Here is a 22,962-nt window from a genome sequence, read left to right as displayed (position 1 = left end):
GGCAAGAAGGCTCAACTTGTTTTTAAAAGTCGGCTGAAGGAAGGAATAATAAAACTAATGTCCAAAGAAGTTACAGTCTTCCCATTAATGCATAGTAAGCATATTAATATTATTATGTTACTTTTACCCAAAGTTCTTGGACATTATGAGATTTAGAGAAACAATATAGGAAGTGTTTTACAATAAATAAATAGATGTGCCCGTGACTAAAATTTAAAATGTCATTGTTTGCTCAAATAACTCACAAAAGATCTTTTAAGAGACAAATTTTACTTTATTGAAGTGAAAATATAAGAAAAACTCTGTTCGATATTTTGTAGTTTTTAAATCCCTGATGATATTGCTATCGTTGCTCCAAAGATTTAGAACATTTTCGAGCATTAAAAAACAATCTGTAAACAGGTTTTTCACAAATTATCACTGCAGGTATTCACCACAACACGCTTGCATTTTTCTAGAGTCCGGACCACTTTTCATCTCATATTCTCAAGCATATTTTCAGGCCAGATGCTTTGTTATATTATTTGTAACTTCTGCTGTGAGTTGGGAAGTAAATTGAGTAATACCAGCATTTTGGTGACACATGTAGGAAGCAGCACTCACTAAAGCAACTTCCAGGCTAGCTTTCTATCCAGGCATAATCTGCACTCTTCAGGCCTGTACAGGGCCTGTGAGATCCACAAGGCTCCTCTCCTTCCTGCCTCAGGACTGTAACTGGTCCTGTGAGGATCCATTTTATCACGTGCTACATGCACAGGTCTTGGCGCAGGTCTTTGCATGGTGCCAACATTGGACTATAAACCCAGGTTTAATTGAAACAACATCGCTCTTAAAGTCACCCACACTTCATGCAGCAGGTCCCCAGCGCGACCATCTTCAGAATCAGTGAGCAGGTGGAGCGTTGGTGGAGCTTCATGGTGGAGAAACACAATCATGGCAGGACAGCTCTGGAGAAGATGCTGATCAGGCGGTGCGCAGCAGCCGGATCACACGCTGGTAAATCTGCTGGAAAACCGACGTCATATTCCTGGAAGAGAGAAAGCAAACGAGAGAGGGAAAGACGGGATGTACAGGAAGTGTTGGACCCACTCGGATATTTCAGGGAAGTTTTCTGACCTGTGCTCTGGTTCCTTGGAAAACCCAAACTCTGTGAGAACCAGTAGTGCCTTATGTGGAGTTAATACCTGTTCTGGAGCCTGTTCTTTCCGATTCAACAGAAAACTAGTGGCACTCACCAGCAATCGCTAACAATTTTTTAAAGGTTTGGTCATTATTGACACCCTGATATAGTTCCAATCTCATGAAAAGAGCATTTATTTCCTGAAAGAAGAGTTCCAGAACTGAACATACCCTTGACTCACCGAGTTCCAGTGGAGAAGCAGTTGTGGCGGTTTGGATGGAGGCAAAAGAGCGAAGCCACACAGTAAACACAGCACAACAACATGGACAGCAGCCTCCTCTTTATCGACATCTTCAGCCTGACAGACAGACACGGACATTCAGTCAAATGTTGCCTGCGAATTCTGATCCTGGAAGAACAACGGTACCAGATCTGTGAGAACAATGGTACCAGCTCATAAACAGAACCCTGTTTAGTTTTCTGATTGAATAATATTGTTAGTACTGTTAGTAGCAAACGTTTACAGCTCAAACATGAGCCGCTTTCTGAAGCAGGGAAGGTGGTTTCTTGGTTTTCTTCTATTTCTGTGCTGCATCCTCTCAATTAGGACACAATTCCAGTTCAGATTTTCCTCCATCTCCACATTAAAAACCCCCTTCAGGTCAGGGTTAAAGCCCACCGTCAAAGCTACAGCCACATCATCAACATCACCTCAACAGTCTGGTCCAGAAGAATTCTCTCCCCTCACACCGAACTTCCAGTTCTGGGAATTCCTGTCTCCGTCCCCAAACTGCAGGTGGATGTAGAAGCGTCTGTGCCAGCGGCTGGAGGGCGGCAGCGGCCGTTTCAACAGTTTCCCCGGCTCCCTGTCTGCTGCAGGGCACAATTACTGCTGACCCACGCTTTGTTTTGAAAGGTCCTGAAAGGTCTAGCAGGCGGAGAACAACAGTCCCACATTGTGTGTCTCTCTGGGTCTGGATGTTTGGAGGTGGGAGGAGGTTTGAAAACACTTGGTCGGATCCTGACTGGTTTATTCATGCCACTAAATAAATATATTCAATATACCACAGGAGCCCGATTAAAGCATCTTCTGATAACGCTTTTCTTTGTAATGAAGATACAGGAACGAGGAACATGTTAAGGTCCCTGTGACGTGCTTGAGCCTGTAGTGTTTTTTCAGCCTTCCTCTCTGCAGATGGAAGCAGGGGATCCCGTGAGACGGGATACTTCCAGGAATTCCTCATTCTCACGGCGCCACCGCTGCTCGAAGCCTTTAAGAGCATCCGTGCTGCCAGGTGACGTTTGGAGCGTGTAGAGCAGAGAAAACACCATTAGTCACACCAGCTAATGTGTGATAATGGTGGAAAATGGGTGCAGGTTTAGGCTTTAAGAAAGCTGTTTTTATGTTAGATAAGCTGATCTCTGCTGTAACAGTCAGACCTATCAGACGGTTGACCCAGTGTGTATGTGTGTGTGTGTGTGTGTGTGAGTGTGTGTGTGAGGGAGAGAGGGAGAGGGAGGAGACAAATGAATCCTGCTGATAAAGCTGTTGGTTTTGTCTTCACTTCAAAATTATTTTATGGACGACAGCGAGGTCGTCGGCTGGATGTCTCTGATTTTACTTAAAACTGGAATTCACAGCTAAACAAATTTTGTGTATTTTATCTTAACGCCGTTCAGCATCGGTGAAGATCTGTACGTGACTGCGCTGCCATGAAGGTGGGCAACACTTTCAGAGGATAACTCCTGGATTTTTCCTCCCAACATGTCACACTTGAGCATTGAGGAGGGTTCTGATCCCTCCGACACTGGCTGCCTGGAGGCCGATACACACACATGTCCGAGTCAGGTGAGACCCGGCGTGATGGCCGTGATCCTGAGCGCCGCCTCTGGCCTCATCATCTCCACCAACCTGCTGGTGGCGGCCGCAGTGCTGAAGATGCTCCTCAAGAAGAGCAGCCAGAGCTGGTGCTTTGTCCTCAACCTGGCTCTGGCCGACTTCTTGGTGGGCGTGGCCATCACCGGTCTGGCTGTAGAGGACTTCAGCATGGACGGTGACACTCAGAAGCTCCGCAGACTCGTCAGCGCTGATCCGTCAGTACACTCCGCTTCTCCCGAGGGGAAATCTCGCTGTCTGATTCGGATGGTTTTGGTGATGTCTCCCTGCACAGCCTCCATGATGTCTATGTTCTTCATCTCGCTGGACCGCTACGCAGCCATCAAGATGCCCCTCAGGTACTCTCAGCTGTGTGGGAAGGGAACGACGGCGGGGTCGCTGCTGGTTCTCTGGGTCAGCTCCCTGATGATCGGATTCTTACCAGGTGAGAATGAGCGGAACGTTCATTCATTCATTTTGTTCTGAAGTGACCCACGCTAAACCTCTCCCCTCATCCCGCAGTCATGGTGCAGCAGCTGCAGACCGACAGCTACGACGGCTTCTGCTCCCTTTTCGCCGTCATCCGGAAGGTGTGCATGGTGATCTTCAGCATGTGCTTCTTCCCAGTGCTGTCTGTGTTCGTCTACATCTATCTGGACATCCTGAAGATCGCATGCAGCCACCACAGGCAGATTGGTCTGATTAGACGAGTTGGTTCCAGGACAACGGACCAGCGTGCCGGCCCGCGAGGTCACCACCATCAGCAGCCGAGGAGCTGCTTCTGGAACCACGCTAAAGCCCTGCGGACGGTGGCGTTGCTGGTCGGCTGCTTCTTGGTCCTCTGGTGTCCTTTCTTCGTGGTGGGGATGGTGGAGCTCCTGTGCAGTGGCTGCAGACTCACCAACGTGTTGCAGAATTATCTCTGGCTTCTGGGACTCTCCAACTCCATGATCAACCCCCTGGTGTACGCCTTCTGGCAGAAGGAGGTGCGGTTACAGTTGGCAGCCATGTTCTCCTGCTTCACAGGCAGACTGTTGGCTGCCGGGACTCCAAGTGTCGCCGAAAGACGCATCCTTCCTTCTGTGGTCGCGGTTGCTTTTTGCGTTCCAAATGACGCGCACATCGCTGGCAGCTTCTTTGTACCCACTTATGAGCAGGGTCAAAGGTCGCGCGGTACCACCACCGACCAACACCAACTTTCAAAAGGAAGAGGGACCAGAAGGCAGCAGGAGCCCCCAGAACAGTAAACATCACCATTACCTGTGATGTTTGTGGTGTTTTTCATTTGTGATGGGTTGTCTTTCTACCTGCTTTTGTTATCGCTCTTTTTTTAGCCACCTCATTTAAACTGAAGCAGTACAGAAAGACGACAGGACCAGGTCGTAAAAACGCCCTCTGATTCACTTTGCTTTATTACACGCGCTGATTGTCCTGGCGGTGGACGGTTGACAAACAGCGGAGAGGCCTCACTGCTTATCTGACTGTCCTCCTGTAATATTTTACAGCTGCAGGACGAGTCAGTCATGGACACTTCCTGAATCTGGATAAATAACATTTCATTGCGTGTGTGTGTGTGTGTGTGTGTGTGTGTGTGTGTGTGAGAGAGAGAGAGAGAGAGAGAGAGAGAGAGAGAGAGAGCATTTTGTAGCATTGACTTTAGTCTGACGCACTCAAAACGTGAAGCTACTTTAACTTAACTGCCTTTGTTAAGATTTTTTATTGTTTCTTGCTGTTGTCATAAATGTCACATTAAATCTTCAACCGTTTGTGGGTTCTCACAGTCGTCTTCAGGACTCTGAACTGGGTTTGAACCCATTTTGGTTGTATTCCCGCCCCAGCAGCCCCATGACCCCATGACCCCATGACCCCAGTGAGGGATAAGCAGCGATTAACAGGAACAGTAAAGGGACGTTCGGGCCCTGATACAATCAAATGAAATCAATTTATCTGGGTGATTTTACTGCAGGTGAAAACAGCAGAATTGAGAGAATTAATAATTATCTACATTAGCAACAGAGTCAAGCCACCAGAGGAGGAAACAAACTGGTTCACATCGCAAAGATCTTGAAATGTCTGGACACTAAGAGATGGGAATGATGAAAACACAACAGTTCAAACACAACTTCAACTGATTTAGCAGTGATTAGTGTGTGTGTGTGTGTGTGTGTATGTGTGTGTGTGTGTGCATGTGTGTGTGTGTGTGTGTGTGTGTGTGTGTGTGTGTCAGCTGTGCCGCTGCTTCTGCTGCGTCCTCAGTGGGCTGAAGAACGGATGCCACAGCGCCTCCTCCAAGGTGATCCTCCTGTAGACGTCGTACTCCAGCATACAGGCGACCAGGTCGAAGAGCTGCCGCTCCTCCTCGCTGCTCCTCTGCATGTACTGCTGCAAGAACACACGGACGTGCTCTGAATCCCCGTCCTGACCCGGAGGCTCCGGCACGTCGGCTGAACTGGGAGCTGCTTACCTTCAGAGGCTGACAGTGCTTCCTGATGTAGTCATCAGAGGAGCTCTGCTGGTCCCAGTTCAAATGGTCATTGTGGATGTAATGCTTCTTCCTGTTTGAGACACCAAAGAGGGAGGAGCTTTGAGAGTTAACCAATGACCAAAGAGGCCTGTTTAACCACAATGCTGCGAGTGTGTGTTCACCTGGTCTGTTTCAATAGGTGAGTGGGGATCGGCCCCAGAACTTTCTCCATCATGGCCAGATGTTCTTTACTGTCATGTGTCTGAGACAACAGATTATATATTAAAACATCTACAACATGTTTCTCTGTGCATGTGTGTGTCTTTCTGTGTGTGTGTGTGTGTTTGTGTGTGTGTGTGTGTGTGTACCATAAAAAGTGTACGTCCCAGGTAGAATTCCATGAGAACACAGCCGAGGCTCCAAACATCACATGACTGGTTCCATCCTAGATCTGAGCTCAACACAAGATCATGACCAGGAAATGAATGAAAGCAAAAGTGTGTGTGTGTGTGTGTGTGCGTACCCAGTATAACTTCTGGTGCCCGGTAGTGTCGTGTTGACACCAGGGATTCATGGTGTTCATGGTCAAATGTGGCAGTGCCAAAATCAACCACCTTCACGTCCAAACTCATTAGTTTCCTCTGCAAACACACACACATACACACGCAGAGTCTTCCTCATTATGTTGCCAATAAATAACAAATTCATTATTACTGTTGTTGGGGTTTTTTACCGTCTGATTGTTATGAACGTGGTTGTAATCAGAACAGACGAACAGGATGTTCTCTGGCTTCAGGTCTGTGTGAGTCAGTTTGTTACGATGCAGGACTGGAACACACACACACACACACACACACACACACACACACACACCCAAAGTGTGTGATGCTACGAAAACAAAGTCATAACAAAGCTAGAATCTAGCTAGGCCTCTCACAGCAGACGGCTCTGAAGATCTGGAAGGCCATATATCGGATCTGCTCCACGCTGAATGGCTGGAACTCGCTCCTTCTAAGAACCTCGAAGGTGCTGAGTCCAAGCAGCTCAAACACGATGCAAACGTGTCCGTCGTGCTCGAACCAGTCCAGCATCCTAACGCAGGCGCTGAGCCGGTGAGATAATGATTTTAGCCCACAAGGAACACCAGTAAAGTCGTTAAATCCTCCTGCAGGATCTACTCACAATCTGTTGTCGTCATCCAGGCTGTTGATCTCCTCCAGCACTGCGATCTCCGACTTGGCCACTTCACGGAAGCAGTCAATGTTCTTAATGATCTTCACGGCCACGCGTTCCCCTCTGTGGATCACAGAAGAGCTTAATTTCAATAGATCTTCCCACCGTCTCTGATGGGCAGCGCTGCGTAGTTTATTTTAGGTACTTCTCTTTATCGATGCACTCCACTACTTTTCCAAACGCTCCCGTTCCCAGAGTGCAGACCACCTCATCTGTAGGGGACCAAACCAAAATGCTGGATTTTCACAGGTTAGCCTTAGCATTGAACATGAAAGAAACTCTTCAAAGCAAAGCTGTGGCTAAAGCAGTGTGTTAGCCGCTGTGGCAGCTAGCATATATCTCACGCTGCAGCCCAGTGAGATGAAAGCTATGACAAGGACAGAAAAGACACTGAGGACAAGAACTCGGTGTCACATACATCGCTCTTTCATCACCAGACCAACGTGATAGACTAGATGCCCCTCCTCTTCATCTTCGCAGCTCTTTCCCTCGCTACTCTTCCTCACTCTGTCATCTTGGGCGTTGACAGCATTGTCACCAGGACAACCCAAGGCCGGCCACGGCGAGCTGTCATCGGCCTGGGTTGAAGAGACGTGAATGAAAAAGTGAGTGCGGGAGAGCACCCCACTACACCATCTAAGAGTTGCGTAATAATCAGCTGCAAAGAGTTCACTGCCTTTTCTGACATCAATAAGAATGCTAAGCTAAATGTTAAATATAAAGTATATGTCAAAGACGACAGTACCGAGTTCTCCGTCTCTGCCTGTTGGTTGAAGGTTCCAGGTTGTCTGTTAGACTCCAGATCTGTTTTCTGCACCAACACACCCATTATACTGCTGTCCAGATCAGTCTGTGCCCACAGGCTCCACCAGCCTGCTGCCAGTTGGCTCCGAACTTCAGAGGTCTGTTCAGAAGAGGTGATGGACAGATCTGAGATTGTCAAAAAAGCACAAATCCAAGCGGGAGAATTTGAAAACAAAGCTGGATCAGAGGTCAGGCTCATGAGTTATGTGCAGTTTAGTTCTTTTCCTCATGTTTGATTGTTCTGCCTCAACCACGGTCTACCTACAATGCTGGTTAGTCCAGTATCACTGTTCTTAACCCCGCCTGCACTTCCGATGTCCTTAAATCAGCCCTCCTGGGACCGTCCAGGAAAGTTAGTCAAAGTGACACTTCAGTGTGTTTTAGATGCATCATTTAATTCAACAAGAAGAACCTGGAGGAGTATTTAAATGCTGAAGTTCGTCTTTCCTAAAATGGGATCAAAACAACAAATACCAACATCTCCCGAGCCGCAAACAACCGCAACAGAGAACCAGAACGAGCGTCGTGTTCTGAAAATAGCGTCATCACTTACACAATCAGCTGCTGGAGAACAACCAAGAGCTTCTTACTGAGAATCTAGCAAAACCTCCCTTCAGAGGCACATTGCTCTTCCTCTGGGTTTCCGTCCCCGTGGCCTTCTGCCACACTCTCGGGACAAAGCAAATTGGGTTAAAACGTCACGTTCGGCCGAAAGCGGAGGTGCAGGAACTTCACAGCTCTTCATCTGTGCTCTGGTATGGAATTCACACCCTCCTTCCTTCACGGGTGATCTACGAGCAAGAAGGTTTCTCTTCCTCTTCAACGCCTGATTCCAGCTTCTCTGTTTTCAAAGCTATACATAGTTTAACATCCCTCAAATCCTGCTGGTGTCTCCGTCTCCAGGGCTCTTCCCTGGAGTTAGACCCCCCTGACGAGGGGGGGCATAAAACGATCATTATTCCTTTTGGATCGCAGTGGTTAAAAACTGTCGGAAGACATCGGAAGAGGTTAATTCCCTTAATCCCTCAAAGGTTTAAAAGAACTATTGAGCAAGGCAGGGAAGGAGTCAATTTAACATCCATGTCAAGAGGTGTAATCCTGCTAATTGAGCCATATTATGTCAGTGCTCCAGCTGAAAGCCCTCAAAGCCTGATCAAAGAAGATCAAAGTTATCTGTCAGGAAGTTAAGAAGTGTTTCTCCAGCAGCTGTTTGAGCGCGTTAATGGCGTGTTGATCGATGTCGATCATCGATCTGTTAGTGTAATCATCTGAAATCAAATCCTCCGACTGATCGCTGATAATTAACGTAACAAGCCTTCATCATGTCACACGAGAGCCTTTTTGAATTCGCTGCCTCCGCTGGTGTTGGTGTTAGGTTTCGTTTGTCGGAGCTCCTGGGGAGTTTTCAGAGGTTTCTGAAGGATTCTTTAAAACACAGTCGAAGATGGTTGAGGCTTCGACGGACTTTGATGTTTAACACCAGAAAAGTGACTTTTGAGGTGTTGAATGTTGAAATATCTGCTGCAGCCGCGGTCGGGTCCCCTAGAGAGGACGTTGGGGATTAAAGTGGATCTGCAGGAGGACTATTTTCAGGTTTCTCTGCCAGATCAGTTTTTGGCAGCGGGTCGGCGTATGTGGGGTATGCTCAAAATAAACTTGTGTGTCGGCGACGGATCACCGCCGCCTCCTGAAGATCACCCATGTTTTCATTATTATTACATTCAGCTTATCACACTTTACATTGACGGCCGACAGGAGAAGCGTCGACTTTATCTTAAACTGATTTTATTTAAGTACCTTGTGTTGGTGAGTTTCCAGCTTGTGGTATCCGTGGAAACAGAATGCCACGCCTGTCCCTCTCATGAATAACAGACATACCCTTCACAGCAGGGCTCCCCTCTCAATGTGTGCTACTTCTAATTCATCTTTTCATCACCTTCCTCGACATCCCTCCTGCAGTATATCACAGACTACACGATGCTGATCGTCAGCAGCAACAACAGCGCCAAAATCAACCGTACTTTCAAGGAAATACATGCGTTTTTTCGCCCAGTGTTCAAACCTTCAAAGTCCAGTGGAGAATATTTAAGATCAACCTGATTTCCTGTAGATTCCATCATTTACAGCTCACGACCGCTGAGCAGGACCTCGACTTTTGGAGCTTTTTCCCGACTCCCCCCTCCTCCCTACACACTCTAAGCCGGTTCTCATCGACTGAATATGCAATGAGGCCCGCTGACAACCTGCAGGTCCATTGTCACTCACTTAATATGGTCCCCCCACTCGCCACTACCGGCTAAATCCCAGAGGTCCACTTTGCAGAGGACAAGCAGCTGTTCAAGGATTTAAAAGCTAAACTAAGAGTCAACCGTAGCCGACCATGGCGAAGGATAGATGTCCTATTAGATTTTGGCCACCAACAATAAATATTATTTATAGCAAATATGGAGTAGCTATTGGCACAAATGGTGTGTTAGGTGGCCTTTTTCTACTGAATTTGTTCTTTTGCAGCCTGTGAGGGTCTCAGCCAGGCTAATTTCACTTCAGTTCCACTAACATGGATCTAGACCTGGACCTGGAGGAGTGGATCTGGAGTCTGGGTGCTGCAGTCGCATATATGACCAGTAAAATCTTACAGGGTCAGAAGTGACCTGGCCCCATATAGCTTTAGCGGATTTTAGTGGCAGAATGTGCTTATTAGGTGACATCCAGATGTGACGTACTGAAAATAGAATTTAAAAATGCACGGAAACACCACATCATATCAAAATAACGTCATTTGACAATGGTAAAAATGTGTGTTGTTTAAAAGAGCCTCCTTTGCTCACCTGAGGATGTTTTTAAAGCTGTCTTCTTCACCCTCCTTCCACCTTCACCTTCTCTCACAGTGGGGGTCACAAACACTTGTCATTCTGCATAGCTGCCAGACACGGTGGGCCGGAAATGGCGTGAGCCGTACAGTTTAACGTGCTCCAGAAACCCAGGACGCGGGCATTCCTCCTCGCATCTCGGCAGTAAAACGGCCGCAGTGAAAAGGGAGCTGCGGCAGCCTTGACCTCTGACCCCACCCGTCACGGGCTCCTTTTTCGTCCCGCAGCAGAAATACTAACCTGATCTGGAACTGTTGCTGCACAATGACAGAGGAAATTCTGCTTTATCAGGAGCCTGAGCACCAGTGACACAACTTTTTGTTGTCTAAATTCAATGTTTTCAGTCTTGTCGTGTAACCTGACTTCGTTCAAACAAGCTATTTTCAGCTTTACAACCTGTAACAGCGCCACCTGTGACCACTAGACTAAATTTAACGGGCCGATGCCTCGGCGGCGCCTCGCTGACCCTCAACTTTAATGACGTTAAAGTGGCTGCAGCGATGATTATGTTTCATCCGATGGTCCTGAGCCTCCAGGAGGTGTTTTTCTTTAGCTTTTTTTTTCGTCTTTTCCAGAATGACCTCAGCTGTTTCTAAAAACATGAAACTGTCTGAACATGCGTGATCGACCGAACTCTAATCAGCTGAGAGCTTTTCTGCCTCCGTCTGTCAGAACGACACATCATTCATTCAATGCAGAGTGCTGCATGTGTGTGTGTGTGTGTGTGTGTGTGTGTGTGTGTGTGTGTGTGTGTGCGTGTGTCCAGTGGATGAAAAAGTGTCTCCTTTTCTCTTTGCCTGCACGTTGGCAATGAATCATCGGAATGAAAACATGGTGACGGCGTCTATCAGGAGAGTTTGGCGTGTGTGTTTCAGCCGTTTCCCTGCACGTCCATTTATCGACCACATTTCTGCAAAATTAAGTGTGTGGCATGTTATCAATTACAGAGCAGACAGGAGGCTCCTCCTTGGCTCTGATGTGGAGGAGCTGGAGCACCCCCTGCTGATGGGCTGAGGAACAACATTTCTTATTAAGCTGAAAGTTTACTATATAGAGAGTTATAGACAACAGTTAGTCCCATTTCATGACTGTTGGTGGATTTACAGAAAACAGGTCAAGACATAATTGTTAAATTGATTAGTTTCTATTGATTATATACAAAGATTTAGTCATAACCTACAAACAATATTGCATTAGAGGATTATGAGGCTTATTGATCTGGAGGGGGGGTGAGACAGAGAGAGTTATAGAGATGCAAACACCTGCACACAGAGGAAGAAATACAGATTTAGGGGACGAAGTGAGAGAGAGTTACAGAAAGAGTCAAAGAAGATGCTCATACATTTATGTAGTTCAAAAGTTGATTGACTTCCCTCAGTTTTTCCTTCGGTGTCCATTTGAATCATGGGTTTTGTGTGTGTGTGTGTGCGTGTGTGTGTGTGTGTGTGTGCGGGGTGCTGCAGCAGGAGAATTTGAGCCAAATCATCTCTCTCTCTCACCATCAGCTGTGATTACTTTGGTAAAAGAGAGCTGCGTCGCAGAGAACCAATTTTCTTAATGCACGGCCTGCGCACGCATACTCGCATACACACACACACACACACACTCGATGCATGGTTATTGATGAGACAAATGGGGAGGGGGCAACAACGGGGCACAGACACTGCTGGGAAATGGAGAGAGAGAAGGATAGAGAGAGGGGGGTGAGGGAGGGTAAGAAGAGAGGGTGAGGATAGTGGGAGAGAAGGAGTGCACAGAAACAAAGAAGGGAAAGAAACTAGAGGAGGAGGTGGAGTGAAAGTCGAGGGATGGAGAAGACAGAGAGATGTCCAAATGAAGAAAGGGATAAAGTGAAGAACAGCAAAGGGGGAGGAAGTGTTTTTTATATGTGGAATATGGAGTCATGAGATGCTGGAAGCCAAGAGACGAGGAAGGAAACAAAGGACTAAAATGTCTCTTCAGGGAAAAATTTAAGGGAGTTTGAAAAAAATGAAGACATGGAAACATTAACAAAGTGATGTGATGGTCATCATGGAGGTCTTCAAAGATGGGAAGCTGAGCCAGACATCTCACTCCTCTGGAGTTCTCTGGGTTTTGGACGGAGATGTTCTACGTAGCAGGACCAGGACGCAGTTTCTGCTGCAGTTTGTCGGATAAGCATTGAAAATATTGTGGGTTTTCTTGTGAAGGAGCCAACTGAAACCCTCCGGCGCTGTCAAGGAGCATGTTGAGGCTGCATCTCACAATACTATCTTCTCCTTCATCAGGGTCCTGCTGTCTGATCTGAACCACAATAACTGGATTTTACTGATCACTCAGAAATCAAGATCTCCCTTCAAGTCTCAATGTAGCAGATAACTGTGAGTTCTGGACCTCTGTGAGACCAAACATCCACTGGAATCATCTCCACTGTGACCAGATTTACAACCATCTGAGGGACAGTGTCACCAGGAACTTCTGAAATCTCTTCTTTAAATTTACCATTAAGACCTTATACAACATGTGTGTTTATTTGAATAAAGACTGCAGGTTTTAATACGTCCAAATGGAGCTTCTCTACTGGACTCCTGTGACGTCTACACTCTCAAACTTACATCTGAGGAACCTTAGTGCAGGTCATCTCTGTAAATCCCTGAAATAGGACAGAAATCTAATTTTTTTCTCTACATTAATGTAGATTTTTAGTATAAATGTGCTATAAAGACATGAAATTCAAGACAATATTAGAAAAATCAGTGTGAGGAGCCCTGAAGGATGGGACTGAGCTGCTTCAAGTCCTGGAAACACGACAGTGTAGGCAACAAAGGTGAGACACACACAAACACACACACACACACATACGAAAAGCTGACGCAGGCTTTTATCTGAACTGACATTGCATGTTCATGTATGTCATGTATGTGTTGAAATGACTTTGAGGAAGACACAGGAGCGTGTGAAGAAGAGGACAATGTTTTAACTCTTTCGTTGTGTCAGTTGTTCTTCGCAAACCTGAGAGAGTGTATGTGTGCAGGTAACAGAGACGTGTTGGCCAGCCCGGGTTCATACTTCTTCCTTTCCAACAGCGCCGGTCAGGGTGACGAATGGCTGAAGAGCCTCAACAAGGGAGTCTGGATCCCTTTTACAGGCAATGACACACACACACCCACACACACCTCTCCATAATGTAAAAATGGTTTTGAGGAGCTGATGATGAAGGCGACTCTCTGTTCCTGCAGGCGTCTTTGGCCAGCGTCTGGAGGAGACTGTGCTGTACGAGCGACGTTATGGGATGCGCTTGGTTCCTCTGATCGTAGAGCAGTGTGTGACCTTCATCAGGGACCATGGTCTGCACGAGGATGGTTTGTTTCGCCTGCCTGGACAGGCCAGTCTGGTTGAAGAGCTGAAGGATGCCTTTGACTCAGGAGAGAGGCCATCGTTTGACGGGTACGTTGAACTGGTCACATCAACTTTAAGGTCTTTTGTGAATAACAGCTGACTGTGTTCGGTTTGTTGCCTGCAGTAACACAGATGTCCACACGGTGGCGTCACTGCTGAAGCTCTACCTGCGACAGCTGCCAGAGCCTTTGGTCCCCTTCAGTCGCTACCAGGAATTCCTGTTCTGTGCTCAGAAACTGCTGAGCGAGCGCACGCTGGTAACAGTCAAGTCACTCGTCATTTATTCTAGCAGCCCCACGACCTCTAACTCTCCCTCACTTGGTCTCCTGACAGGGTCTGGGGGAGCTGAGGAATCTTCTTTGTGAGTTGCCGTTTGCAAACTTCAACTTGCTCAACTTCATCTGCCAGTAAGACCTCCGTAACCATGGTTTCTACACCACAACCTGTGTTTATCAGGAATTCAACACCCGATGTGTGGTCACACCTAACGTTCATCTACATCTCTGTGTCCAGGTTTTTATATGAGGTCCAGAGTTTCTCCAGCAGTAACAGGATGAGCATCCAGATCTTGGCAACAGTGTTTGGGCCAAATATCCTCCGAGCCAAAGCCGAAGATCCGCAAAGCACCATGGGAGGTAAATGGAAGGACAAGCAGGGAAACATTTGAGCTTTAGATTCCAGTCAAGCACCGAACGTGACATGCAAACATTCATTGAGGCCATGTTCTTCTCTGCAGGTGCAACTTTAATTCAGGTGTTGATGCTGGAGCTCATCAGAGAACACGAGTCGTTATTTGCCAAAGCCCCCCCCCACAGCTCCACTCATCTACCTGGAGGTTTGCAAGCGTCTCCCAGCAGAGCTCCTCACCTGCAGCCGTCACACTGCTGCCGCCAGTTGTCTCTGCCTCTGATCTCAGAGAGCTCCAGACCTCCAGGACAGTCTCCCCAGGACAGCAGGTAACAGAACACCTTTGGATGGAAAAACTGCCATGGTTGTCACACAACTGGGCTTTTTGGTCAGAAACCTGGAAATGTGGTTAGTGCTATGTTCTAATCCCACCTTGGCTGTTTCTGTAGCTGCATTTCTTCATCTGCTGCCAAGTCAGACTTTCCTCCTGATCAGAAAAGACGTCCTGGCCATCGCTACACTTCCTCCCACCCAGAGAATTGCTTCTACCCCCGGCCCTCCTCTAGCCAATCCGGTAGGAACAACATTGGCCAAACCAGTATGGATTACTGGTCCCCTGCTGCTCAGCAACCATCCACTATGAATATTCAAGCTTCTAAAAGCAGTCACCCAGTGGAACCGCTACCAGACAAAAGTTGGGAACGGGTCTGGATGGGCCTAGAAGAAGGATTTTCTGGTTTCTGGAGTCCTGGTCCTGAGGAAGTAGCCAGTGGAGGCAGCAGTGAAGCTCAGGAGGACAGCACACTTTCTACCTATGACAATCTCAGCATTTGTCTGCATCAGAAGCAGGAGGTCGGAGGGGAACGTCTTAATCCAGGAGGCCATCTTGGATCCAGTGAGGAGGAAGATCAGAAAAAAGGCTCCCCCTTGTGGTCTTCTTGTGAGATTCTACCACTGGATGAAAGCGATGATGCGGCAGATGCGGCGGATCCTAACATATCACCAAAAGGAGTCAAAACCGAGGAACCCAGTAACAAGAATAATGATAACGAAGATGAAGATGAGGGTGAGGATGAAGTCTATTACCCCACCTCCCCAGCCTCCTGCTCTGCTCCCAGTGACAGTCCTCTGAGTACAGGCAGCTCAGAGGTTTTCCTCCCCTCTGCTCCTCAAGACCAACAGGGGCCTGAGACTCAAACACAGCCCAGCGATGCTCAGTCACTCCTCTCAAAGCTTCAGCAGGACATGGCCCTTCAGAGGGCTGAGTACCAGGCCAAGATCCTCAGGTGAGTCCCACCACAAAGACCTAATGTTCAGAAATCGCTGGATAGATAAAGGCATTAACTTCTGCAGGTTGGAGCGCTGCAACGACATCCTCAAGCACCAGATTGCAGTCCTGCGGATCAGCCTGGAGCAGCAGAAACGGAGCCAAAGCGTTGCTGAGATCAAGATCCGAAAAATGGAGCGAGTCAGAGCTGACGCCGACCTCCGGAATGCTGCTCTGCAGAGAGAGATGGAGGTTTTCTTCCAGACTTACGGACAGTTAAAGACAGGGGGAGTTGGAGGAAGAGGAGGGGCCAGTCTGTGAAGACAAAGAGAAAGATAAGATCACCACATATACTCTGAAGATCAAGTCTGTAAGAAACACAGAGCGAGAGACTTTGTTAAAGTCTGGGTAAAATTTCCTCTGCAGAGACACTCCAGTCATTGTGCTACATCTGAGCCAGTTTCCACAGTCAGTGCTGGTTGAGCCCAGGCGAGAGAACAGGCTGAACAGTTCCCTCAGGTCAAAGAGGAGCTGGATTTACTGGTCTGAGCAGGTGATTAAGGCATTGGTACAACTTTGGGAGCAAATTTTTTTTTTTTTTTTTTACTGTCAACCAACAGACATTAACAGGACAGAAAACACAATAAAAACATTTTAAAAGGACCATGTGTAATTCTTTCAATGACCAATTAAGTCCAGCATAATTGAGATGACATAAAGAAAACAAATCCTCTGTAAAGGATGGAATGCTAAAGCTTTGGAGCTGGACATGGGGAACTGGGACGGGGGTTAATAATGCCAGTTCCTCTTCTCTCTCTTGAACCCTGAAAATGTCAGTGAAAATGGAATTTTCTGTCTACTTTCCAATCATAAAAATACAGCAATGCACGTTTTAAATGTAAGCCTTTGCCTTTCAGTTTTCCAGCCGCCAACAAACATCTTCCCTTCTCTATATGCGCTTTTATCACAGTGAATGAGAGAAATGCAAATGAAGATGAATGTTTTAGAAACACAGATAAACGTCACTTGTCTGAAAATTTGTGGTGATAATAGTTTAATGGATCCAACCTTCATTTAGGAAAAACTCAACTCCCTCAACAGATGTTGATGTTTGGTGTCTAGTGGATGTTTCATGTTCTACAACTTCAGCAGGTCTGATTAAAATACATAACATGGGTTACAAAAAAGTGTTTAAATGTATCTTTATTTATTTCAGACATATCTGAGATTGAGACAAGCACTGATTTAGGCCATTTCAATAGATTACACAGACCTTTTCCTGTGGAACATGTGTCCAGAGGGGCTGAGCGAGGCGTTTCATCAATCCAATGAAGTTCAGGTGTTTGAGCTCCCCTCACAGCTGAACTGTGGTCTCATTATCAGGACAACTGAACCACTGTTTAGTACCTTGTATGTGAGGCTTTTAATAAGCAGCTCACACACACATGCACATACACACTCAAAATAATAACCCATGTTTTGATAATTGCTTCATTGGAAGTCAGAGTTCTTGCTAGAGCTCCAGCAGCAACCATGTTTGTTTAGCTGTTGTAATGCTGTGGTTTTATGTGGTTTTGTACCAGTAGGATCTCCCTACACTGTTTTTTATCCTCCAGAGGATTTTTTTTTTAAAACCAGTACAGATTTGGGTTAGTGTGTACAGTCATGAAGGAGGAGATTGCTGCTGCTGTGTTCTTTGTGGCCCGGTTGGTGAAGAGATATGGCTGTCTGGATAATGAGGGCAGGGAGCGCTTCGCTGCGGCCCTCACCTCTGTTCTCTTTGAGAACTACAAGAGTCACTGGCATCCCAGCGCCCCCACCAGAGGACAGGCGTACAGGTGAGTCTGTGTTTCTGCTGTAGATTTTAACACCGCAGTTCATTTGAAACACAAGTGTTTCGGCTGGACTCCCTGTGGTTTGTCCATTGCAGGCTACTGTAGAAACATGGCAAATCCCAGAACTGCAGTTTGCACACTTATGATGTTTTGCCTGTGACATGAGAGGTTTTTAAAAGATCTTCACTGGGTTTCCTGGATGATGGGAAATCTCCCAACTCATTTTGTACTTATCAGATGTCTGCGTATGAACCGGGTCCGGCTGCAGGACCCCATCCTCCAACAGGCCTGCAAAAAAAGCTCGGTGCGCTACGAAGATCTGGGTCTTCCTCAGGAAATGACAGTTTGGGTGGACCCCGGAGAGGTTTCCTGCAGGTGAGTCCGAAACATTCTTTGATGCAGAATTGTCCATCATCTTGATGGGTTGTCTTTGCAGGTATGGGGAGCACAGTGCTCCGTTTTCTGTCTCGCTGGTGAATGGCTGTCGTCGCAGCGATGGGGAATTTTCCCGACGCATCCACGACGCTGTGGAGCGGGCTAGCCTTGAGGTCCAATCGGGAAGCTCTTCGGATGAGGACGAGGAGGGTAGTGGTGCAGACAGCAGCGTGAGCACCAGCAGCTCATCTCTCTGTGCCGTTCCCATCCAGCAAATCAACTCTGAGCCCAAAACAATTCCAACCGTTAGCAACCCCAACAGTGTCTACCGGGTATGTCTTTGGGCCACACAAATGTTAGCAACATAAAAATGGATTCTTTTTAATTCCTGACTCCTACTCACAGTTCAGCGAGTTTTCTCCTGGGGCTCCTCAAACATGGTTGAGGGAGAAACGGAAGGCCTTCGCTGGAGACCCGTTCCCACCTCAAGCTTCATCAGCCGGAGGGCAAAACTCTCAGTTCTTGAACCAAAAGGGCTTCAAACCTTACCGGCCCACTTTTACCTTCACAGGGCCTCGGCTGGACAAGTACCACTGGGTCAGCAAGTCCCGGTCATAGTATGAGCTGAGCCTCAGATCCGCAATTAGTGGATACGACAAAGCACAAAAAACTTGGGAATTGGAGGGGGAAAAAAGTTACAGGTTGGATATTTGTGTTGTTCCATGAAAGCCATTTAAAAATGCTGTTTCAGCATGTTTTTAACTTTGAAATATTGAAGTATTTTAAATAGTTCTCATTGTAAATGTTTTAAACTAAAATTAAAGTGAGCGTGAATAAAGTAACTATTGAACAGTCGGTGAAAAGAAATAAACGTGTCTGCGTCAGCTCTGGTTCTAACCTGTTTCCTGCTTCTTTTCCTGACTAAACATCCATTTTAAGAAAAAATTTAAAATGCATATAAAATATTTAAAAAGTTAGGTCAACTGTTGTCAAAGATCCATTTCGCAAAGGACAAATTGAAAATTTTCAGGACCATAATCTTAAAAAGCTTTTCAGGCAGAGAGTTTGGCACTAATCCAGTTATGTTTGCTTAAAAACAGGTTAAAGTTTGGTTCAAGTCATCTCTAAACATGTCGGTGAACTCACCATAGACGTTGTTTGGCCTAATGTATATCAATGCGTCATTGTTGGCGCATATGTGCAATAGGCAGGGACCCATTATTTGTTTTAAACTATCTCAGAGCTTTTGACAATGACAAACTTTATTAAACACAAAATCCTTATGTTTCACAAAGCATACAACACTGAAGATATTGTGCAGTGCAGCTTGTTTAGACTATTTCCAACCGCGTTTACCAAGCACAGTTGAACTGATTCGACAGTGTGCGTCATATTTTTATCTGCTACCTAAACGAGACGAGGATGTAATACGATGGTTATTAAAACGCGTTTGTTACATATACAAAACAAGCTTTTGTAATTGCGCATCATTGAGAAGTTATCTTTAAAAAGCTACACATTAAGACGTAGGACAGGAAGCAGGAAAATATTCGGTTGTCTTGTCGGTCAACCAATTGAGTATTGTCTTTATTTACAGACGTGACTTCCTTGTCCAATCAAAGAAGTCCTTATTGGACGGTGGGTAAAGTCAGTCACATCCGGTTATATATATATCTTGCCACGAGTTAGCAGTGAATTTGGAAAGGGTCCATTTTGAGTATCTCGCCGGTATACTACAGTTAAAGTAAGAATATGTTGTTTTATTTTGTATTATTACTTACATCTACAATGGAGCATTGGTTTATACTGACAACGACCAGTCCATTTTGGTTTTATGGTGCCAAATTTTTGCTGTAATTTATCGCCACTATAGCAGGAAATCTAGCTAGCTGTCTGTTAGCTACACCCTTGCTAAGTTGCTAAGCACGCTAAAGTCTCGTATTGATGTTTTGCTGACCGAGTGGTCGCTCTGCTCATTGTAAATCGAATAAAGTTATTGTTCGTGTAGACGGTAAGACGTAGAAATGCGTTCTAATTCTTGGCGAATCGTGGAAATTTTGTACATATGTTATAGGTGACTAGCTGCTACCGGGCCTGCGCTTTGCCGCGAGCGCTAACGAATCAAAGCGCGGTCCGCTTGAACAGCATTGGGTCCCGGTGTGTTTTGTTTTGTTAGCCGTTAGCACCTCTTGTCCCCGTTAAACTAAAGTCGAAGCTGGGTTGTGTCCGGGGGGGAATGAGTTCTGACTAAGGGATCGTAGGATTTAAGCGTTTGCTCATTATTTCAGATTTGAAGGTTCCGAGTGGATCTAAATGGGGGAAACTGCAATTTAAGCACGCTTCGATGTAACCGTCATTTCGAATAATATACATCCAATAGTTGTACATCGTTTACAAAAACCTGGGTTTTGGTCGTTTTGGTATTTAAATTCTCGGTTAAGATAATCCGTCAAGATCAGAACCTGAAGTTTCAGTGAACGTTTGTCTGGTTTGTGAGTGAGCCTCCGACCTGAACAAGCGTTCCTGTCATTCACAAGGTTATCCGGTCGAAACTAAATGAAAACTAAAGTTTCCCCTTAACTTCCTTTGCAGCCTGCAGATAAGAGGCATGCCAAGTAATCAGTGCATGTTTGTCTTGTGCTTTGACAGTCTCAAACAACCTACAGCCAGGATGGCCGATGCTGAGACTCTCCTCATGGAGACAATGGACCAGAATGGGAACGAAGGCAAGGATGGCCAGGATGAAGTTGAACAGGAGCTTATGATGGGAGAGGAAGACCAGAGTGATGACGCAGACGGAGGAAAGATCGAAGCCACCAAAGGAGATGAGGATACTGGGTGAGTGCTCATTTCCCTGACGCTGGTGAGGTTATGATTGCTCAGTAACTATGAAATGGCACATTGCAAGAGCATCAACTACCTATGTAATAACTTTTCTAACTTTCTATTGCTTCTGCCAAATTTACAGTAAAATGTTTGTGGGTGGCCTCAGCTGGGATACAAGTAAAAAGGACCTGAAGGACTACTTCACCAAATTTGGCGAGGTGTCTGATTGCACCATCAAGTTTGACTCTGATAGTGGCCGTTCCCGAGGCTTTGGCTTTGTCCTCTTTAAAGACCCTTCCAGTGTAGAAAAGGTATGCATATAATGCTCAGATTGTACCCTCTGTGCTCAAGTACACCCAGATATTTCTTAAATGGGAGATTCGGTTGACCAGAGTGATTCTGACATCAGGAGTGTTACATTGAGTCGTTTTTCTATTGCTAGTTTTTTATCTTTTGTGTTTTTTGGTTGGTATTTCCTGACTTTAAGTCATTTTCATCTGCCCACAGGTGCTGGAGCAGAAAGAACACAGGCTTGATGGGCGTTTGATTGACCCCAAGAGAGCAATGGCCATGAAGAAGGAGCCGGTCAAAAAGATCTTTGTTGGGGGGTTAATCCCTGAGGCCACTGAGGAGAACATCAGGGAATACTTTGGCGAATATGGAGAGGTTAGCTAAACTGTCTTAAAGACAATACAACTCTGTCATGGAGTTGACATTTTCTTTTCTGTAAATCGGCCTCACGTGAGTGTCTTTCTGCAGATTGAAAACATTGAGCTTCCCCTTGACCCCAAATCTAACAAGAGGAGGGGTTTCATTTTCATCACGTATAAAGAAGAGGCCAGTGCTAAAAAGTGTCTGGAGAACAAATTTCACACAATCGAAGGCAGCAGGGTACCACATCAGCTCTTTTACTCAGTTCTATAAATTGAAGTGGTTCCAGGCATGACATCTTGTTTTTCCTGACCTTTTTTCATAGTGTGAGCTAAAGCTTGCTCAACCAAAAGAGGTGTACCAGCAGCAGCAGTACAGAGGACGTTCAGGGGGAAGCCGGGCGGGCTGGGGCTACGGAGGTGAGTGCATCAACACTGAACAATCAAGTGGCAACGATGGCGCAGGATTGGATCACTTTAACAAGTGTTCTTCATCCGGTTGCCATGACAGCTGGCAGCGTTCCCACTCTTGCATGCTAATGACACTAATTTGTAAAGAAACCATCAGGTAAGGCACCACCTGCTCTAACACAGTTTCACCCAAACCAGGCAACAACCAGGGCTGGAATCAGGGCTATGGAAATAACTGGAACCAGGGCTATGGCTACGGTGGTTATAGTGGATACAATAACTACGACTACGCCTCTGGTTACTATGGCTACGGTCCCGGATATGATTACAGTGAGTACAGATAAATGTGTTGCTCTTTTGTACAGTCCAGCACACCATGGAATTAAAGGTCATTTAGCTGGAAAAATCTTCACCTACCAGTGTTTTCTGCAGTTTGAACTGTAGTGTGTGTAATTGCAAACATGAGGGGATTTTGAACCTGTGTGCCTCCCAGACCAGGGCAACGGCAACTATGGGAAGACTCCAAGACGAGGGGGACACCAGACTGGCTACAAACCCTACTGATGACCCACAACGGTGGCGCAGAGTAAGTCCTGCTGCTGAGTGCACGCCCCTACACTGGAAAATTCTCCCGCTTGCCAGAAGTCTACAGTATTTTGCGTTAGTGGCCCAGGCTGTTTAAGATGTATAGAAATGTTGATGTTTTGTGTCTCCCTCAGAATTCAGACATCAGCTGCACAGACACACTGGGCATGACTCGACCTCTTTTATGACAGAAGACCATTTGTACAGAAAACATCTGAAATGTAATTTTTTTTTTTCTTTTTAATCCTATCATATTTAGGTTTTACTCTTTCCCTTTGTTCTTTTTTCCCCCCGCCACATTTCCAACAACGGAAGTGTAATTTTTACTGTACTTTTTGGTACCTGTTTTGATTCTAATGTATTGTATGGCTTGTATTTTACATGTTTGCTGGCTTTACAGGTTGAAAATCTTGGCACTGTAAAGGGGCTTTTTTTGACAAATAAAAACTGTTTTCGGTAACATTTGTGGTGTTTTCAGCATTAGCAATAAATGTCAGGAACGGATTAGTCCCACTTGGTTGTGGCAGGATGTATCTGAAGTTGTTAAATCGTTTGTATTGTAGAGTTTAAAAAAGGCTGCATTTCTATAATTTAACTCTTAATGGTATACATAAACACTATGTTTGACCAATTCTCTGTGT

General features: G+C 46.0%; 6 protein-coding genes and 1 long non-coding RNA gene across 12 annotated transcripts; 5 read left to right on the top strand and 2 right to left on the bottom strand.

Moving 5' to 3' along the window:
• Window positions 1-253: 253 nt before the first annotated feature.
• On the bottom strand, window positions 254-2,073 carry LOC115252660 (uncharacterized). 2 transcript variants are annotated; one of them, XR_003890986.1, is made up of 3 exons: window positions 1,832-2,073; window positions 1,362-1,529; window positions 254-1,027 (listed from the first exon to the last, which is right to left on the bottom strand). It is a non-coding gene; the product is annotated as an uncharacterized lncRNA (long non-coding RNA). The 2 variants fall into 2 exon arrangements; XR_003890985.1 differs by having other exon boundaries at window positions 1,362-1,478.
• Window positions 2,074-2,984: 911 nt separating this feature from the next.
• gpr119 (G protein-coupled receptor 119) lies at window positions 2,985-4,243 on the top strand. Its single transcript, NM_001032663.1, has 2 exons — window positions 2,985-3,441; window positions 3,519-4,243. Exons 1-2 carry the CDS (start codon window positions 2,985-2,987, stop codon window positions 4,241-4,243), a joined length of 1,182 nt encoding a protein of 393 aa, NP_001027835.1.
• A 924-nt stretch (window positions 4,244-5,167) lies between these two features.
• Window positions 5,168-10,397, bottom strand: LOC101065144 (dual specificity protein kinase CLK4-like). Of its 5 annotated transcripts, none has more exons than XM_029849018.1 (12): window positions 10,326-10,397; window positions 7,439-7,597; window positions 7,112-7,271; window positions 6,839-6,905; window positions 6,643-6,756; window positions 6,398-6,564; window positions 6,194-6,288; window positions 5,984-6,101; window positions 5,829-5,911; window positions 5,643-5,722; window positions 5,461-5,551; window positions 5,168-5,378 (listed from the first exon to the last, which is right to left on the bottom strand). In XM_029849018.1, the coding sequence occupies exons 2-12, from the start codon at window positions 7,520-7,522 to the stop codon at window positions 5,220-5,222; spliced, it is 1,218 nt and encodes a 405-aa protein (XP_029704878.1). In that variant the 5' UTR covers window positions 7,523-7,597; window positions 10,326-10,397; the 3' UTR covers window positions 5,168-5,219. The 5 variants fall into 5 exon arrangements, with proteins under 5 accessions (XP_029704878.1, XP_029704877.1, XP_029704879.1 ...); XM_029849017.1 differs by having other exon boundaries at window positions 7,439-7,623; window positions 10,326-10,382; XM_029849019.1 differs by lacking the exon at window positions 10,326-10,397 and adding an exon at window positions 8,051-8,361 and having other exon boundaries at window positions 5,168-5,375; window positions 7,439-7,623.
• A 1,656-nt stretch (window positions 10,398-12,053) lies between these two features.
• LOC115252736 (rho GTPase-activating protein 22-like) lies at window positions 12,054-15,562 on the top strand. The gene is made up of 9 exons (XM_029848685.1): window positions 12,054-13,173; window positions 13,381-13,494; window positions 13,586-13,793; window positions 13,870-14,002; window positions 14,079-14,152; window positions 14,259-14,380; window positions 14,482-14,701; window positions 14,822-15,504; window positions 15,555-15,562. The coding sequence occupies exons 1-9, from the start codon at window positions 13,122-13,124 to the stop codon at window positions 15,560-15,562; spliced, it is 1,614 nt and encodes a 537-aa protein (XP_029704545.1). The 5' UTR covers window positions 12,054-13,121.
• LOC115252617 (rho GTPase-activating protein 22-like) lies at window positions 15,162-16,790 on the top strand. The gene is made up of 2 exons (XM_029848158.1): window positions 15,162-15,658; window positions 15,726-16,790. Exons 1-2 carry the CDS (start codon window positions 15,618-15,620, stop codon window positions 15,958-15,960), a joined length of 276 nt encoding a protein of 91 aa, XP_029704018.1. The 5' UTR covers window positions 15,162-15,617; the 3' UTR covers window positions 15,961-16,790.
• A 213-nt stretch (window positions 16,791-17,003) lies between these two features.
• On the top strand, window positions 17,004-18,746 carry LOC101076289 (maternal B9.10 protein-like). Its single transcript, XM_003970854.3, has 4 exons — window positions 17,004-17,477; window positions 17,712-17,849; window positions 17,911-18,181; window positions 18,255-18,746. The coding sequence occupies exons 1-4, from the start codon at window positions 17,305-17,307 to the stop codon at window positions 18,465-18,467; spliced, it is 795 nt and encodes a 264-aa protein (XP_003970903.2). The 5' UTR covers window positions 17,004-17,304; the 3' UTR covers window positions 18,468-18,746.
• Window positions 18,747-19,465: 719 nt separating this feature from the next.
• Window positions 19,466-22,950, top strand: LOC101076059 (heterogeneous nuclear ribonucleoprotein A/B). The gene is made up of 9 exons (XM_003970853.3): window positions 19,466-19,593; window positions 20,499-20,687; window positions 20,818-20,986; window positions 21,183-21,341; window positions 21,435-21,566; window positions 21,652-21,745; window positions 21,935-22,066; window positions 22,230-22,322; window positions 22,456-22,950. Exons 2-8 carry the CDS (start codon window positions 20,521-20,523, stop codon window positions 22,298-22,300), a joined length of 924 nt encoding a protein of 307 aa, XP_003970902.1. The 5' UTR covers window positions 19,466-19,593; window positions 20,499-20,520; the 3' UTR covers window positions 22,301-22,322; window positions 22,456-22,950.
• Window positions 22,951-22,962: the final 12 nt, after the last annotated feature.

This window comes from Takifugu rubripes, chromosome 15 (genome assembly GCF_901000725.2).
Source record: "Takifugu rubripes chromosome 15, fTakRub1.2, whole genome shotgun sequence".
Lineage (NCBI taxonomy): Eukaryota > Metazoa > Chordata > Actinopteri > Tetraodontiformes > Tetraodontidae > Takifugu > Takifugu rubripes.
This window is presented reverse-complemented; position numbering and strand designations above follow the sequence as displayed.

What these genes read in the sequence shown, in the direction of transcription:
- LOC115252617 (XM_029848158.1), top strand. Translation starts at nt 15,618, where the DNA reads ATGGCCCTTCAGAGGGCTGAGTACCAGGCCAAGATCCTCAG. An exon ending in TACCAGGCCAAGATCCTCAG is followed by an intron (nt 15,659 to 15,725) that starts GTGAGTCCCACC and finishes TAACTTCTGCAG; the next exon opens with GTTGGAGCGCTGCAACGACA.
- LOC101076289 (XM_003970854.3), top strand. Translation starts at nt 17,305, where the DNA reads ATGAAGGAGGAGATTGCTGCTGCTGTGTTCTTTGTGGCCCGGTTGGTG. An exon ending in CCCGGAGAGGTTTCCTGCAG is followed by an intron (nt 17,850 to 17,910) that starts GTGAGTCCGAAA and finishes TTGTCTTTGCAG; the next exon opens with GTATGGGGAGCACAGTGCTC. An exon ending in ACCCCAACAGTGTCTACCGG is followed by an intron (nt 18,182 to 18,254) that starts GTATGTCTTTGG and finishes TCCTACTCACAG; the next exon opens with TTCAGCGAGTTTTCTCCTGG.
- gpr119 (NM_001032663.1), top strand. Translation starts at nt 2,985, where the DNA reads ATGGCCGTGATCCTGAGCGCCGCCTCTGGCCTCATCATCTCCACCAAC. An exon ending in GATGATCGGATTCTTACCAG is followed by an intron (nt 3,442 to 3,518) that starts GTGAGAATGAGC and finishes CTCATCCCGCAG; the next exon opens with TCATGGTGCAGCAGCTGCAG.
- LOC101076059 (XM_003970853.3), top strand. Translation starts at nt 20,521, where the DNA reads ATGGCCGATGCTGAGACTCTCCTCATGGAGACAATGGACCAGAATGGG. An exon ending in ACTTTGGCGAATATGGAGAG is followed by an intron (nt 21,342 to 21,434) that starts GTTAGCTAAACT and finishes GTCTTTCTGCAG; the next exon opens with ATTGAAAACATTGAGCTTCC. An exon ending in GGCGGGCTGGGGCTACGGAG is followed by an intron (nt 21,746 to 21,934) that starts GTGAGTGCATCA and finishes CACCCAAACCAG; the next exon opens with GCAACAACCAGGGCTGGAAT.
- LOC101065144 (XM_029849018.1), bottom strand. Translation starts at nt 7,522, where the DNA reads ATGGGTGTGTTGGTGCAGAAAACAGATCTGGAGTCTAACAGACAACCT. An exon ending in GATCTTCAGAGCCGTCTGCT is followed by an intron (nt 6,289 to 6,397) that starts GTGAGAGGCCTA and finishes TGTGTGTTCCAG; the next exon opens with TCCTGCATCGTAACAAACTG. An exon ending in ACGTTCATAACAATCAGACG is followed by an intron (nt 6,102 to 6,193) that starts GTAAAAAACCCC and finishes GTGTGTTTGCAG; the next exon opens with AGGAAACTAATGAGTTTGGA.
- LOC115252736 (XM_029848685.1), top strand. Translation starts at nt 13,122, where the DNA reads ATGGGACTGAGCTGCTTCAAGTCCTGGAAACACGACAGTGTAGGCAAC. An exon ending in CGACAGTGTAGGCAACAAAG is followed by an intron (nt 13,174 to 13,380) that starts GTGAGACACACA and finishes GTATGTGTGCAG; the next exon opens with GTAACAGAGACGTGTTGGCC. An exon ending in CAGTCTCCCCAGGACAGCAG is followed by an intron (nt 14,702 to 14,821) that starts GTAACAGAACAC and finishes CTGTTTCTGTAG; the next exon opens with CTGCATTTCTTCATCTGCTG.